Source organism: Drosophila mauritiana, chromosome 2R (assembly GCF_004382145.1).
Source record: "Drosophila mauritiana strain mau12 chromosome 2R, ASM438214v1, whole genome shotgun sequence".
NCBI lineage: Eukaryota > Metazoa > Arthropoda > Insecta > Diptera > Drosophilidae > Drosophila > Drosophila mauritiana.
This window is the reverse complement of record NC_046668.1, coordinates 16,984,060-17,001,325: the sequence shown is the minus strand read 5'-3', so window position 1 is coordinate 17,001,325 and position 17,266 is coordinate 16,984,060. Positions and strand designations below refer to the sequence as shown.

The following is a 17,266-nucleotide window of genomic DNA, read 5'->3' as shown; positions in this document are numbered from 1 at the left end:
AGTTTTGCTGCTGTTGCTACTTGTTCGTTTAAAATATATTTATATTAAACATTTTTAATATATTTGCTTAACTAAATACATACTTTAAAACCACTGTGCGTCAAACAGCTGTTTGGTATCTTTTCGGCTGCGGTATTTCAGGTGGGCTTTTAAGCTTACCTGCATACGGTCTTACTTAGTGCAAAAATAAACAAAAATTGCAACGCTAGCAAGTAGAAATTAACGAATTATTATTTAACTATGAGCTTAAACTGTGAGTTGTGAGGAATTGCGAAAAGTGCACGAATCGCGCAACCATTTTGGTGCTATGTAAATGTGAGTGAGTACGCAAGTCTAGCCAGAATCATATGTTTGTACCAAACAATAACAAAGTGCGGCCAATTGCATTTTGGCCATATTTCGATTAACATATGCCTAATTGTTGCTTAGTCACATTAGTTTTTGGGGTTGTAAAAGTCATAAATAATGCTATTAATAAGCGGAGCAATATGTTACGCCTGTTTTGGAAGTTTCCCGCACTCTTTGGTGCGGTCAGCGCATCGCGTGGTTCCGCTGAAAACTTGTGGCCCACTGTAATTTCCCACTCCACGCGACTTTTTCTGACCATTATCGAATTATTAATAGCATGTGGGTGCAATTTGTTGATGCGGACTACTAATTAAGCAGGCAGCTTGATCGCAGGGCTGTCACTTTTTAGAAACTGGTTGGAACTTAGCTCAATAATCAACCCTCTTTTAACCTATACGATATGAGCTTATATGATTGATTTTATATGATTATTAACTTAAAACAATATAACCAGGCTCATTAACTTACAACAAATATAGTAAACAAAGAGCACTTTAGTAAGATAAGATGAATCCCTTTAGCTTACAAAACATTTACACGATATGAGAAAGTACATACAAATTTGAATTTCGTGGGAGCCCAAAACTGGAGCATTGATCCTAATCCCAAGCTGGCTTCTTCCATGTTACTAAACAAACAGTTGCATTTAATGAACCAATTTCGCAGTTGGCCTTTACTGTCTATCACGGCGGCATCGAAAACGGCCAAACTAAGAGTCAGCGGAGGAGTGAGGAGTGGGTAGATTGGGGAGTGCTTCGCCCAGGCTCCGGGCACTGGCAATTTGGCGTAAATCTCGCTTGATCTTGGGAAAAGGTAAATAGAAAAGCAGCCAAAATCAAACATTAACGAATCTCTACGGCTCAGGGCTTAAATTAAGCCAAGCAATCGCGCCAAATCGAAACACGCAGCCACGAGAAGCCAAATAAAAAGCAGGCAGAAAGCCAGAGACTGCAAGCCATCGCATAAATTGGCCTGGGCTGGAGCCAAAGATTTCATTGTTGGCCATTGCTTATTATGGCCGGGCAGCGGATCTAGGCCTTCATTAAACGGCCAAAGGCAACGGCTGCAGCTGCACCGGGAAAAATGTCGCCAAAGTTGGGAAGCTAGAGTTCTTAAATGATGCTCACTTCAATTAAGTGGCCTGTTTTAATGATTTAACTTTAAGATATGTATTTAAACAAACCCCTTGAAACTTAAGCTTACATGCAAGACTCTTTCTCTCTGTGTACAATAGAGCCTTATTTCAACTTTGGTCCGCGAGGCTAGTGCGTGAGATATGCATTATTTATCTAGCGAAATTTTTCTCATTGCTGCGGCGGCAACTTGTTGCAGGCAGACTTCCTGGTTTCGGCCCAGCTGCAGCACAGCCAGGCCAGAAATTCCAAAATGATACGAATAGTTTGTTTCTGTCGGGAGATAGCGAGAAATATGTGGGACATCCTGAGGATCGTTGTCTTCTCTTTTTTGGGACAGGAGATGGGGATGTGGATAGGGATTCCGGGTTAGGGGTTAGCAGTTAGCCATTGGCAGGTTGCAACCTGCACGTGCCTCGCCTCGCTGCGCCGCCTGATTGAACGATTGAGAGATCATCACCCGGCGGAGAATATCTGGCAGTACATAATGATGATGATGAGGTGCAAATTGCCGCTGCCATGAAATTGCAAATCAACTCTCCTGACTCCCGATTGCACTTCATTCTAAATTGTTTGCTCAACCCAGCAGCTCAGCTCAGTTTTGGCACTTCTTTCGCGAATCCTCCGGCGCCGGTGCAAAAATTGCAAATCGAATTTGCCAATTGCCGGGCGGCCTCCACTCTCCGGCTGATTTGTTTTTGTGGTTTGCCCACGAACCACCAACCGCATTGCCCGCAAAACGGCAACCATTGCGAACCCGCCCTTTAACAAGCATTTAGCTTGCTCCGCCAAGCTCGTGACCCATTCCCATGCACATTCCCGCTGCCGAGTGGGCAAGAACTCCTCCAATACGCCGGGCATGTTTATGACCCGGCTCGAAATTGAAGTGGAAATCGGTTAGCAAGCAATGGGTTCGCTTTTCGATTTGTTTTTATCGCTCCACGCAAGCGCCCTGAATTTGCATATTTCTGCCTGCATTTGAACCCCGAACTCGGGGGGCCAAAGGAAATGCGATCCCGAAAAGTGAGCAGGAAGACAGCGGCGTATGTTCGCTCCTGGCGGAAATACTTCCCCTATGACGGGAAAAACAAATAAATAACCACAATTAAGGCTTGTGCTTTAATTAACACCACTGAACTTGGGCGACACAACTGGCATAGGAAGAAATGATATTTATGGAAACCGGAAGCAACTATACTCTTTTGATTTCGATAAAAATGGAATATACATGTATCTTCTTTAATAAATAATAATAACCACCAATCTGAACAAGTTAGAATAGAACTTCAATAATCATTAAAATGTCATCATCAAGATATTGATATGCTCCAATTTACCCTACCATGCAACCTATCACAATTCGCAATCAAATAAGAACTTCCGGTCCACTCAGCGAGTGTTTTATGAATGAAAATCTTGTCTCATTGTCTCAGCCAGCTCCTCATCCCCATCCCCATCCACATCGCCATCATCATCGTTGTCCAGCAGTCGATGTCGATGTCCATCGTCCGATGGTCACGCTCATCGCCAATTAGTGCAATCAACAGTGCGGCTGAGATGGTGGGTGCGGTTTTTCTGGACCGGAGTGGCTGGGTGCTTCATCGGGTTGCGTTTGGTTGGACCTCAACCTAGGCAATTGCTAGGGAAATCTTGCACAGTTCACTTGATAAGATTAATTGACTCGGCCTCCCTTCGGTTTGTCAGCTAAAATGTAACATAATCCGTGATGTAGTGGCAGAAACTTTACGCTATTGAAATATTAATATGGGGTTTGGACCTACAAACTACTAATCCTACTAATATTTCTTCAAAGAGTTACCTATCATAACTTACGATTATAACCTATCATAACTATATTATAACTGTACAAACTTCAATTTAAATGTGGATAGTATTGACGTGTATCTTTCAGATTTACTAGCTTAATCCCAACACTTCAGCTACTATATTTTCCTGTGTAAAAAACTTAATTTTTCCATCAAACGTATGGATTAGACTATAAATATATCCACATACTCTATAGGCTCAGAAAGAAATCCTTCTATCTTTCAGATACTTTTCAACGATATAAAAGTTTACAGTTTCATAATATGCAAAACTCGTTGCAACAATGTTGTACTGCCAAATTCGCTGTGATTAAACAGCATAATTAAAACGATCAGATATTGCAAAAGTCGAATGTACATTTTATTGGCTATTGGGACCGGCAGCTCGTTCAATTTATAACGTACCCCCTCGATAAACTCAACCATCCCAATCGCTTGGCCTAGCAACTGCAGTCAATTTCAAACACATTTGCAATTTGTCAAATTTTGGTAGCCAGTGCCAAGATAAATTAATTTCGGCATCGATTTGATCGCTTGTCTCTGTGGTCATTTTGCATGGCTGTGTGAAATAAAGGGGTGGGGGGGGATTTGCAGTAGAGGGGGGTGGGAGGTGGCTAAGTTTGGCTAAGACCATGTTAGCCACAAGCCAACATGGCTTGGCTCATTGTAAATGTGCTTTAATGACCACCGGTCAGCAAATCTCATTTTTTGTCGACGGACCGCATGCTGTTTCACACACACACACTCACACTCGTATGCAGAAAGAGACGGCCATGGGGGGCGAGAAAGAGAGGGCGCGATAAGAGCTGGCTTGGCACGAAGATTTTCTGGTACCTGGTATCACCCCCCCGCCCTTTTGAAACGCCCCTGCGTCCATCACTGGCCAAAATAATGACCACTGTCCACATGGTGCAAAATTAGACATATTTCCTTCTTTACTTCGGGTGTTATCTGCCTGCCCCGCCACGCCCCCCACCTCCAACATTTCTTCGCTCACCTTTTGCATTTTCAACACCGAAAAGTTTTACATTCGGATTTTCCGCAACTGCTGAGAAAAATGACATTACAAATTGTAGGACATTTGTCTAATTAAATCCCTGCCTGCTCCAATAACAAGAGCTTAGATTACAATCTCACAGCGGTGCGTAATGGCTTTTGAGCCAACTTCGGCATGAAGTGGTCAGTGTTGGAGGAGGGGGAAGGGGGGGATGTGTAGAAAAGGTTGCATTTTGGGGTAAAATGTTGGCAAAATTGAGTTGGCAGGAGGTCGGAATGCGAGTGATGGAGAGCTGCAATTTGTGCTCCAGTTTCGAGGGATTCTTCAATACAATCTATTTTCATTGGAAACTTCATCATTTCTAGGGCTTAAGGAAGACAAATAGCTGTTTAAGCCGAGCCTTCTTATATATGGCTAAAAATATGAAATATTAATATTATTCTGGTCTTATATTAATATGAAACGATGCATTTGTAAGTAGATTGATTACAAGGAGTAAAAAGAATATATTTTCATTACCCTTGAACAACAGATTTATAGAAATTTAATGGACAGCTGATACGATTAAATTAGATTAATTTCTATGGTTATAAATTGGCATAACTCATAATTTCGTTCACAAAAGAACCCTTTTTTTTGGCTTTTACTTAAAATATAGGGGCATTTGTTGCTGGTACATAAAGCACTGGCCACTGACCAATTAGAAGGAGCACAGAAGTGCAACCCCAAGTGAATGAGTGACCACTTAGAAAAAAGAACGAGTGGCACAGTTGACCGGCATTTGATGAAATTAAGATAAACTCAAACAATAGCCACTCCACTCCGTTTCAATCGAGTTGGGATTACTCATCTGAAGGAAAGCACTCAATAGCCAACTGATAAGAACACGTGTTGCTCCAGCCGCCGTCCCGCTCGCACCACTCCAGAGAGGCTCCACAAGTTGGGAGAGCGAGAGGCTCGTTGCTGTTGAGCTTGGCTCGAGAGAGAGCAGCGACTCGTCTTGGGGTCCAATTAGATTACCGGCAACAAGCATGCGCTCCCTTTCTGCCCAACGGACGCTCAACTGAAAACTGTTCCAAAGGCTTTGGCGCTGGCGCTCCTCTCTCCTATTCTCGCCGAGTGTCTTTTGAGCCCTCCATTCGCCAGTCGACTTCGACTTGGACTTTCGGCTCAGTTGCCTTTCAGTCTCTTTCCGGTTTGCGTCTCGCGGAAACTTTGGCGCATACGCAGTTCCACACAAATAAAATAACTTACAAATTCAGTTATAATTTAGAATTAACAAATATTTATATTTATTTTATTTAATAAAAGTTACCTATCACAACTATTGTAAAGATATGCCGATGGCTTTGTGAAAATCAGTGAAAGATAACAATCCTCAAGCTAAAATCTATATAGATCCCATTTAGTGCAGTGAGAAATTGGAATTCAATGTAAGTTCTAGAAGATAATGCTCAAGTAAGCAATACAAAGTACATGGATTTTAAAGATATATCATTTATAATACAACTTATGTGCAAAGAAGTAGTATAGTCAAGGAATACATTCTTGGGTATGTTCAAAAAATGTATAACCCATTCTAGAAAAATAAGTGGGAATTTGCCAATTCCAAGAAATGTTAAATTCTAAAGCAGCCTATGAGGTTATTAATACGCCTCCAAAATAATAATCGATGTATGCCAACGAAAGTGAGTTCTGCCTATCTAGCAGTCCATCCGCTTCCAGATTCAAATTCCCAGTTTTAGAAGGAACACTCACGAAATACGAATGCCTTCTTATCTCGCATCGCTTGAAGATCGTTAATATTTATGGAATATACATAGAGGATGGGGATCCGAGCTGCGAGGAGCTGATAAGCCGACGACGCTGATTATTCAGTAATATGCATCAGAGATCTATATTGTGTTGCTCCATTCAGCTCGCAGCGTTAGCAGGCGGCTTATCTTCGATTTTCCCGACGGGTTTTCCCCGCCTATCGATCACCATTTCGAAATTAATAACTTTTGTGAGAACTACTGGCAGCGACAACGAGCAGGCGCGCACAGTGAAATCATGTTCGAGTGATTAAATTAATTAATGATATAGACACACTGCGCAATAGTGTCCACGCAATCGCAGAAGGAGTTTAGAGATCTTCGCTGTGCAGATGCACAGACTTGGCGATCCTGCAGCGACCAACGCCACATGATGCGGATCGGTGGATCGGTGGATACCGTGGCCAGAACCAAGACTCCCATCTGAAGTTGCAGAGGCGAGCAGATCGTTGTCTTAACTTGTCGTACACGATGTCTTATACGTGTAGCAACAATTTATTTCGCCGGCCAGTGGATCGATCGATCGCCAGTGCAATCGATGATCGTGGGCTCTGGGAAAAGGAGTCTGAGGATCGGCTATCCCTGGCGATCAATCAAGCCCGGCTGGATGATCAATATTAGCTGGTCTAAAAATAATTGTAGCCTGGCCATCTCTGTCCATATAAGATAGGAGAAAAAAAAGAGGCGAAGAACAAGTACCTAAATGTGTTCGTTTAGTTTTCAACTGATAGTCGGCTACACTGTTGTTGTTGTGTGTTATTTAATAGGCACATAATATAGCTAAATAAAAATAGATTACATTTTTGGTTGAGTCAGGAAAAAGAAGGAACTTTTCTAGATGCCTGTGCTTCCATTCGCTGATAGGAAGTACGTAAACAAATGATTAATTTAATATAATCATTTTGTATTATGCCGATACTGACAGATTTAAAAGTTAATGCAGTTTAATTAACTCATAATAATACAAATATAACAAAATAAATACACAAATATTGCATTTATTTTTTATGAAATTGTAGCTTACATGTGTTGAATATATAAAAAACACCTTATTTATGAAAAAAAAAATTGATAATACAATACAAAGGTAGACAACATATGTCTATATACGAACCATGAGTCAGATCAACTCAGTACACTTCAGTCAGATGTCGGGAGATCTAATTTGGCCTGCCTTTTAGGTTTGTTAAGACTTTACGACTTGTGTAATTAGTTTTTCCCTCGAAGATCTTTTATGGCGACCGCCAGACTCCGAGTAATATGTACGTATATAGATATGGATGTGCTAACGCCCCAAACAGCCAACTCTCTCCCAGTTACATTGGGTGTTCCAAAAACAAAAAAAAAAGGAAAAAAACACACAAAAGATGTCATTAAAAATTGGAGTAACTGTTTTTCCAACTAATATCTGTGTCCAAAGCGCTAATTGAAGGCAACTTCACAACTTCGTAGGCGACTCTCCCAGCAGCCAGCTCCTCCGGGTCAAGGGTCAAAGTTCTTTCAGCTTGTGTACGTGTATGTGTGTGATTTCCTTGAGACAATGGGGGCCGAAAAAGAGCTCGTCGCCTGACTGACTGACGACAAGTGCCCGTCCAGTGTACACCCCTTTTTCGAGTAAGCTGTCAAAGACGGGCCTGTTGGCCAAAAGCTTGTTTACAGCCATCGATGCCGATGCCGATGCTGAATTAATTAAACTAACTCCGAGCTGGACTGGAGGCATGGGTAACCCCTGGTGGCAGCCAGGTGAGTGCAGCTCAATTTGTGCTTTTCGAAATTGGTCAGTGTAACCCGAGGACAATGACTTGGAACGCCTGCGACTCCCTCTTTGTCCCCAAACTTGTCTGCTCGTCAGAGGTCCTTGCAAGAAAAGGACATAATTGCTGCAATAGATTCTCGACAGAAGTTGAAAGGTTGCATCAGCAGAGGATGTAGGGACAGGGACTCGAAAACGGCAATGAAATGTACACATAGTTACAGAAAATCAAACCATATTCTGAGTGTATGTGAACTGTTTGTTTGCTGCTTAAACTAATAATTACCAATTTCATTTACAAATTTATATGTGCTTTTGTTGTGCTTCTCAGTCCTTTCACTAATCTAACTCAGTCTTAACCATCTCACTGCCCAACATTTTAATTTCCTCCTGCGACTTTGCGAGAGAAGGGGTCACAGATTTTCTAAAGCTTCGGCAACAACATCACCCACCTACTCATCTATTTTGTGTGCGATGGTCTATTGATTGGAATATTCATTGAATAGTTTCTAAGCTGATTTATATGCTATTGTGTGAGTGTGCTGTCGATTTAATAAATATTTAATTTCAACTCCGGCCCCGTCTGCTGATGGCTCCTAAATCCACACATAAAAGATTCAATCAGCGGAAGGAGCACGGACCAGTTGGAGGCCAAAGAGCCGACGATGATGATGTTGTTATAGCCGGTGTGCCTGCCCGCCTGGCCTGCCTGCATTCTCGTATTAATAATGCCGGGCAGCGAATAATCCGCAGAGCTCCCGAGACATCGTAATTTGCAAAATGCACAATCGCTTCCTATAAATCAAGCCAAGGAGACACACCGTCCAGCAGCCTCGACGAGAATCTATTCAGATCCCATCGCGCAGTATTCATATATATATATTTCACCTGGCCAAATCACAAAGGTTTCTTTCGAAAGCCTTTCAAAACGAAATGAAGCCGAATAGCTGCCACGTCGTCAACCGCTATCAATCTCAGGTGAAATGGAGCTGCGTCCGCCGGCCATTAGATGCTCCCAGCTACAACATCCCGGCCAGCAGTGCTCCATTCTGTTAGCAGGAAACCAGGCAGAGCCAGAGCCATCCAATCTCCCACAATCCCAACCAGCTTCGCGGACCGAGTTGCTCCGCTCAAAGGAAAGCGCCCGTCGCAATAGATCGCACATTGCAGATAGAGGCGTGCCTGCCACTCCACTCCACAAAATCGAGGAGTGACAAATCTCGTGGCGAAATCTATATACCCTAGAAATGAATGGAATTAAATGCTTGTATATGGATAATAGTTAGGCCACCATACGTTTTGTTTCGTCATGGATTTTATAGAAATTCTTCAAGGAAGATATAGTACTATGTATTGGATATGATGTGATATAATTTTATATGATGGTATGATGAGTACCATAAGTAGAAAAGTACGCTTTTGGATGAAGAATATATACAAGTGACACTTAAACTCTGGTAATTCCTGTGACTTTCCAAATTGATTGTTTAAGATTTGGTAAACTACAAATTCTGAAAAAATGTTCCAAGAAGATCACTGAAGCCTCGAGTGATAACCGCTTATCATGCCACCCGTTGCAAAGGGTATACAAAAGGCAAAGCCAAACAATGAGCTGCAATTTCTGGCCACAAAGGATGAACGCATCGCGTACGCCGGTTTGGGGGAAGAAAATAAAAATAAAGAGGGTAAAGAAGGTGGCGGGAGGCAGAAGAAAGAAGACGAAGACGAAGAGAAAGGAGTTGGGGACAAGAGCAAGAGAAGCGTTGGATAGATGGAGCCGAGGAGCCGCAAGAGTCGCACATTCGGCGAGCGCCTTCAGCAGTTGTTATAAATTATAGTGCCGCATGCGGAATGAATGCCCAAGATCAAACCGGTGGTGCACACATACCATATAGCCATGCACCATCGTACCGGAGGGGTGGGGGGAGGGAGGTTCGATTGGGCGGCTATAAAAACAAACCTCCGCCCCCGCACGTAGTCATTTGTGGTTGCTGTTGTTGTTGTTCCTGCTGTTGCATGCCGCCTGTTGCATCAAAATATTTAGCAGTGTACCGCTATGAAATTTGGTATTCCAAGACGGACCAACAAGCCGCCTCAGTGGTGCAGTGCACTTTAAAAAAAATTGCATACTTTTTACTTAATTCTATCTAAATCTTCTTTTCTTAATTTCATACTATTTTAATAGTTGTTAATATATTTATTGCATAGTATTGTAAACCTAAAGAATGATATAAAAATACTCAAGATTTTTGCTTCACTTTTAATTTGCAAAAATTTTAAAAATTTCGTTTAAATTTTCTAGCTTTGGAAATTACTTAAAAATGATTACTTTACTCTAATGTTACATTCAGCATTTAATATATAAGATACAAAATACTCGTACATTTTTTTTTTTTGTGTTTTTTGGCGGTGTTGCTGCAGTTGAGTTGGCATTACCATTACCACGTTGTAGGCATGTTGTAAATGCCAGCCGACTGCTGTGGACTTTTGTCGTTTTTTTGCTGCTGCAGTTGTTTTGTATATGTGTCGGTGTGTGCTTTTTGGCCATAAAAACAGAAATGAGCCCACGGAAAACATGTCCAATTGCGCTAGCAAATATTCAACGCTGGCGGCGCATCATACAAGACCAGATGGGCAATCCTTGATCGGAATTTGCGGCAATTCGAGACTACTACGAGATATTTTGGCGCAAAAACCCCTTGAAATTAGCTAAAGATAATATGAAAATATTTATTAAAATCTAAAAGATACTCAGATACTGCGCAGCTATATTAAGATCCCTAGAAATATAAAATTTTCCGATCGCAGACGAATTTTGTTGAAATTACAGATTCTAGGCTGCTCAATAATAATCCATATAACATATCAACAGTGCAGCGATTTTCCGAGAATTTCGCAGTTCATTTTTCAGTACGCGAAGCGTAGAGCGCAGTCCATAAAAGCCAAACGAGTTTAACTTAGTTAGAGTAAGTCAGACTTTGGTTTCAGCTAATGCAAACCGACGGCGCGTTTGTTTGACGAGTGCAACTGCGGAGGAGAGGACGACAAACAAAGTGCCGCGGTTGTCAAGCAGCAACAGCAACAATATCAGAGAAACAAGAAGGAACGCGTCAGTGCAGTGACTCGACTATTAGATACCCATTACTTGGGGTTCTTCACCTTCAGATGTAGAAGATATTCTACTTACGGACAGGCCAAACGGACAGATTAACGGTCAAACGGACATGGGGTTCTCGATCAAGAAAAGAACCGGAAATCTGTCTGTCTGCCTTCATAGCCCAGCATACCCTACTACATGTAAGGGGTATCAAAATGTAAATACAAAAAAATAAAACCGAAGACAACGACTGCGTTTGGGACTGTGTGCTATGCTAATTACTGGACATGACGGCAGCGCATTGCTTTCGGAATCGACGGACCCCAACCACAACCAAATCCATGTGAACAAAAGGCGCAAGCGTTTACGCACACTCTGCTCCGCAGTCGCATTTTCATTTGCATAAGCAGCCATAAAAACAAAATAAGGAAAAACAACCAGCTGGCTTCCAAGGCATACACTAAAAAAAATAAATGTGGAGGCAGCGGCAACTTAGCAGATACTACACGACAGCAACAACGGCAGACGATCCCAACTTAGTAATGGGACAAACGGACTTACTCAGAATTCGCCTTTCTTGGGCCGCACTGCTGTGTGAAAATGAATTTCCTTTTCGGCCAAGTCGAGGGAATTGTGCAATGCAAATGCCGCCAAATAGGCCATTTGTACCGAGCGACTAAATAACATACTAAATAGGAGCCTTATCCATAGGTTCTTAACTAATGGACAAGTAAAAAAGGCTACCATTTTCTTAAACTATACAATCTACAAAGAAGATAAGCTCTTACAAATATAAAGAGATACTCCTAAGGGGTAATACTAAAGATACATTTTAGGAACTTTATTCTCAAGATTCATTTACATACTTTGGTTAGATCAAATTTAACAATGAACAACTTCAATTCAATTTTATTCTATCCCTACTCGTTTGAAATATGTATCTATAGCCCCGTTCAACTGTCGAATGATTGACAGCCATAGGTTTTAGTTATTTTTATTGCATTTCTAATTGAATGAGGCGATGACAGTACGCGTATAATGAACCTATGATCATTAATCATTATCTGGATGAAATAGAATTATAAAATTGAATTGCTGATTCGATTCGAGCACATTGAGCCACGACGGGGAGCACGACGATCGGTAATTCTAATTAGAGCTATTCAGGAAATCTTCGACTATAGACTTTGGATTTGTGTCTTAGCCAACCGTACATGTATTTCCATCTTCCACAGCGATTCAGAGTCGCTGGTCTAGACCAAAGTTGGTAACAAAAAAAACAGAAACGACACGAAAAACATGGCCAGAAATGTCAACTTGAATTCGGTCTATTCCTCCGCTTGTTGTTATTTCTTTTGGCGGATTTTGGCATCCCAGAAAGTTGTAACCGCCAGAAAGGAACACGAAGCCCAGCTTCCACTCAATGTTAACTTTCGATTTCCTCCTCTTTTTTTGCTTTGCTTTTCTTTGGCCATGGGTGACCATTTCTTGGGGGAGCCCAGCTCAGCTCAGCTCGGAAGGTAGCCGGGCTCACGATATTTGCGTGCCAAAGCGAAATTGTGTGGAAGTCAATTGGCAGTCACGTTTGGCCAAAACCATTGGACCTGGTCTTGGGCCAGGGCCAAAACAATCCACTGCAGATGGGCCAAATTAAATTGTCAGTGCGGCATTAAATGCCAGATTATTGGGGATCAACACAAGTGGGGGGCAGAATCAGCTCCACTGCCTGTATAGAGTTATCTTTCGATTAACAAACGATTGAAATTAATTTTACAATATTTCCGCATGCTGGCCATGAAATGTGTGGAAAACAATGACAATTGCAACAGCAACTGCAGCAGCAGCAAATGGAAAATCACGAACCCGGAAGAAGGCCTTCAGATTTGGCCAGATCCAAGGGGCTTTGCTTTGATTTGCTACCTCCAACTCCTCCGCTCGCCCTGTCACATCACATGTTGCTGTTGGCTTAAGTTTCCCGCCAGCAATTTCTTCATTTTGGCCGGAATTTTGGCCAAGAGCAGAACCGAACCGGTTGTGTTGCAGCTTGTTTTTGTTAGCTGAAATTTGTTCGCGCTCTCGTTGACAATTGTGTTGTGTAAAAAAAAAAAGAAAACAGAAGGGCTGTCTAAAAGAATTTCAAGTGTGCGGCCAGCTTGTTCAGACACTGGGACAGATGAGCCCGATGGCAGAGGCTGGGTGTAAATTACTTGGCCAAAACCAAGAAGCAAGAGAAGAAGAACGAAGAACCGAGTACCGAAAACCATGAGCCAAGAAGAAAAGTAGCAGTTGTAGCTGTTGCTGCTGTCAGTTGCAGTTGCAGTTGCAGTTGCTGCCGCCGTCGTTGTTGCACTCGTCAAAATTGCAATCAATCATGTGGCCAAGAATGCACCCGGCCACAGTAGACAGTAGACGAATGGAACCTGTTTTCTGGCCGGGCTATCAGTGTTAAATCTACAAGATCATTTTGCCAGCTCGGCCACAAACCCATAATTTGTGATTGTTATAAGCCAGAACAGAACCGTAACGAGTTCCACGGACCAGTCCCCGTGCTCCTAATAGACTCGTCGCCGGCCTAATGAATTGAATCGTTTCTGATGGCCTTGTTTGCTGCGTTCCTTTTCTGCCACTTTTTTGTAGCCTTTGCTTAGCCATCATCCCCGTTCGACTGGCATCGATCAGCGCGGGATTGGGGACTCCTCTTTGACTAGCTGAGTGGGATTTCTTGGGATTGCGGTTGGCTGGACGGCCTATCAAGTGGAGGGAATCTCTGGCCCGGGCACGAACTGACTGGCAAGACCGCCCGCTCAGCCAGAGTCAACAGAACTTTTGGGTCTTTGATTAGGAATCGGTTTTGGTGGAAAACTCGGTCATCCTGCCTCACCTACATAGATCGGCTGCATTCTGCGGCTCCTTTTCCTGCTTCGCTCGATTGCCTGGTTGGTTGGGTTGCACAAGAGAAAATCCTACTTCAATTGAAGTATGTTAACTAAAACGATTTAATACTAAATTACTTATATTACTATGAATTTGATCAATTTTGTGTGTAAATTTTGGTAGTATAGTTAGAAGCTATTCCAATATCTTCACAAAATACTTGTGTATTTTAGAACTATTATTTCTACACCTCTTTTCTCTCACTGTGACCATCCATCCTTTGGCTACGAGAGTGGAGCGAGCCTATCGCCAACTGTCATCATTTTCAAATTATTTCTCGTTGAATATCTAATCAAGATTCATGCATGATCGCGGCTAAATTGCTTCCAGGCAAGAACGGACCAGACCAGGCCGGAGTCGTAGATGGAGACCAGCATAACAATTGCTATCCTAGCTGGGTTCCTGGGCCATCCACCATCCAGCTTCAGAGTGCAAGTCCAGCATCCAGAGCGGGCTCTTCACGTTTTGCTGTTTGATTTTTCCACAACGTTTTCCATTGTTTTCCACCCCGAACGGAGTTAATAGTGTTGTTCCTGGTTGGGGATTCTTTGGAGCTTTGTTTGCTCTTTTGGTTTATTATTTATTTATTTTTTTTTTTTTTTTGTACAAGCAAGCAGACAACGATTTTTGCATCGGGAATTAGCCCAGACAATTGTTTTTCGAGACATTTTTTTGTGCGCTACCCATGTAATCATTTATGTTTATGAGCCCCCCTTGCGATGTGTTGTTACTTCGCTCGTATTCGCATATGCACTTATACTTGAACTTTAACTCGTCTTTATTTCACTTAATTGAAACTAGACAGCATCCGTAGGTAAATAATTCAATTAGCTCGACTCAAGTCGAGCTGCAATTGCACTCAGAAACAGGGTGATGTTGAGCTTTATTAAATTCTATTAAATTTGTTGTTCATTTGGTGGCTAATTCGCTGCGGCAGCGTCCACTTAATGGTTATTAACTTTCGTGTGACATCTGTGACTTGGGGTGTTCGCCTCAATTGGTCGTCATATGGGCAGTGGTTAACACTACGTAAATTGATGACCCCCACCCAGTGGCCTTCTAATTGTTTCATTAGATTTCCACGCTGGAGACGCACGAGTCAGCCAAAAGGGGAATCGATCCCCTTCTGGGCCACGCCTCTGCGAACCAATTTCGGGGTGTCCATTGTTGGTTAACCGGTGAGCGAATGGGAATCGAATCAGCCGCAGGCCCCAAACTTTTGACATTTTTATTAGCACTTCTCGTTCGCGAGCTGGTTAAATTTACGAGTCAGCCGTGGCAGGATCGAGGTGTAAACATATTTCTCAGCTCCGGCTGCATGAAATTATTATCAAACATGCAAATCTGTGGCGGTTGCGGGCATCGTAAATTGATTTTTATGCTGCTGCTTCTGTTGAAGTTTGAGTTACCAGGGGGGGAATATACATACATATATCCCACTTCCATTGGATTCTAAGTCATTTTGTGTTACCTCTACCTCTTCTAGTTTGCCTGCTACTCATCTTGCTCGAGAGCCAAATTCCCAGCGAATCGAAAGCGAAACCCTTGCGAGAGGGTTAAGGAAGGATACAACAGACAACAGACAGCCAGGATGGTGCTCGTGCTGAATGGTGTGCTGCAGGACGACTGCCCCATGGACACCAACAGCCTGTTCCTGCAGCATCCCGTTTACAGAGACTACGCCCAGCAGCTGCACTCCATCCAGGCCAAGTCGGTGGGTCCGGTGGGTCTGCTCTACGTGGGTCAGCGGGAGATGGCCGCCTCTGCACCGCACGACAAGCACGTCAACATCATCGGTGCCGACGATGCCACCACCTGTATTATCGTCGTGGTCCGGCACTCCGGTAAGCATGCCCAATATCCTTTGCCCCATAAATAAGCGTCGTTTGGCTCATTAACCCCTACTAATAATGATTCCCAACAGGATCTGGTGCTGTGGCCCTGGCGCACTTCGATGGCAGCGGCGTGGACGAGGCTGTGTGCACCATGGTGTCGCGGGTTCAGGAGCTGGCCGTCGGCTATCCGGAGGGTCGCATCGAGTTGCAGTTGATTGGTGGCTATCGGGATGCCAAGGGATACGGCGAGGACGTATTCTTCAGCATTATGCGTGAGTACAATGCTAAGCAGCTTGCTTTAGTTCTTATATGAATTTCATTTATCATTTTCTCAGAATCATTCCACAATCACCTACTCGAAATCGATCTGACGCAGGCTTGCGTGGGCGAGCTAAATACCATGATGCGCGGCGAGATCAACTGCCCCATCATCTATGGAGTGGGCGTGAACATCAAGACTGGTGAGATCTTTCCGGCCTCCTTTCCAGACCGAGGACCCGACCGGGAACTACGCGATGCTCGCATCTTCATGGGCGCACAGTCGGTAAGTAAAGCCCAAATTTCCCAATGTGTTAGCCTGCTAACCACTTGGCTGTGTTCCATAGGTTCTGGATATATACGACTCCTCGCTGGGCATGCTACGCATTGGACCCTTCAACTACGATCCGTTGCGCGGCGCTGATCTGTGGCTATCCCAAACGGATGAGTTTCTGCTGCAGCACCTGTCCTCCAGTCCAGACGTGGAGCCGCCTCACTTTGCGCCTCAGGTATGGGAACTACTTTGTTTTCTGTGCAGCCACATAACTTGATAACTCGATTGCAGACGCGTGCCACCATTAGGTTTATACAGGAGAATCAGTTCCCCGCCGTCACCGTTTTCAGGGACAATCGGCCGCGCTACTTCCGGCGGGATGACGCCACGGGCTTCTGGGTGCTGGTTAGATATTAAAGCTTATTTTAGTGTTTAGTTGTTACGCAGTTCGAAAATGTCACAGATGTGTTAATTGACTGGTGCATGTGTTAATTGTCGCTGTCCATCGCAAATGCTTCTGCTTGCCTTTTGTTTAAGTTTTGATCGTTGAGTTGATTGTATTCGGCTGTAATTGTCATTGATTTCCTGATTAATCTGTATCTGCTGTAATTATTGGCCGATTAGCAATAGCAATTGATGAATGCGACATAATCTCTCTTCAATTAGATACAAGATTGAGTTCCGACGCTGGAGACGGTTGCTTGGGACGAGCCTTAGAAATGGATCTGAACTGGGAACGTAAAAGCGATATATAACGATAAATAATTATTACAATTCTATGTGCACACGTGCATGTAAATATTTATGTGAACCCCATTAAAAAACCTATTACTATTTAAAAGAGATTCTTAGCTAAATATATATGCGCATATTCCGTGTAAACGAAACGAAACAATTTCGAATGCAATCATTTTAGCTGTAACTATAAACTGTAATCAAAAATGTAAGAAAAATATATAAAAATGGCTTGGCTATACATACACACACACAAGGAAAT

At 43.0% G+C, this 17,266-nt stretch overlaps 1 protein-coding gene across 3 annotated transcripts; it reads left to right on the top strand.

Moving 5' to 3' along the window:
* The first annotated feature begins 178 nt into the window (after positions 1-178).
* Positions 179-17,261, top strand: LOC117136611 (protein N-terminal asparagine amidohydrolase). 3 transcript variants are annotated; one of them, XM_033297598.1, is made up of 7 exons: positions 5,481-5,737; positions 15,389-15,746; positions 15,827-16,009; positions 16,073-16,281; positions 16,343-16,504; positions 16,561-16,674; positions 16,936-17,261. In XM_033297598.1, the coding sequence occupies exons 2-7, from the start codon at positions 15,494-15,496 to the stop codon at positions 16,945-16,947; spliced, it is 933 nt and encodes a 310-aa protein (XP_033153489.1). In that variant the 5' UTR covers positions 5,481-5,737; positions 15,389-15,493; the 3' UTR covers positions 16,948-17,261. The 3 variants fall into 3 exon arrangements, with proteins under 3 accessions (XP_033153487.1, XP_033153488.1, XP_033153489.1); XM_033297596.1 differs by lacking the exon at positions 5,481-5,737 and adding an exon at positions 179-315 and having other exon boundaries at positions 16,561-17,260; XM_033297597.1 differs by lacking the exon at positions 5,481-5,737 and adding an exon at positions 179-319 and having other exon boundaries at positions 16,561-17,260.
* The last annotated feature ends 5 nt before the right edge of the window (positions 17,262-17,266 follow it).

Bases quoted from the DNA above. Each gene is read 5' to 3' on its own strand.
- LOC117136611 (XM_033297598.1), top strand. From the start codon at position 15,494: ATGGTGCTCGTGCTGAATGGTGTGCTGCAGGACGACTGCCCCATGGAC. The intron at 16,010-16,072 runs GTGAGTACAATG...TCATTTTCTCAG, and splicing joins CGTATTCTTCAGCATTATGC to AATCATTCCACAATCACCTA. The intron at 16,282-16,342 runs GTAAGTAAAGCC...TGTGTTCCATAG, and splicing joins TCTTCATGGGCGCACAGTCG to GTTCTGGATATATACGACTC.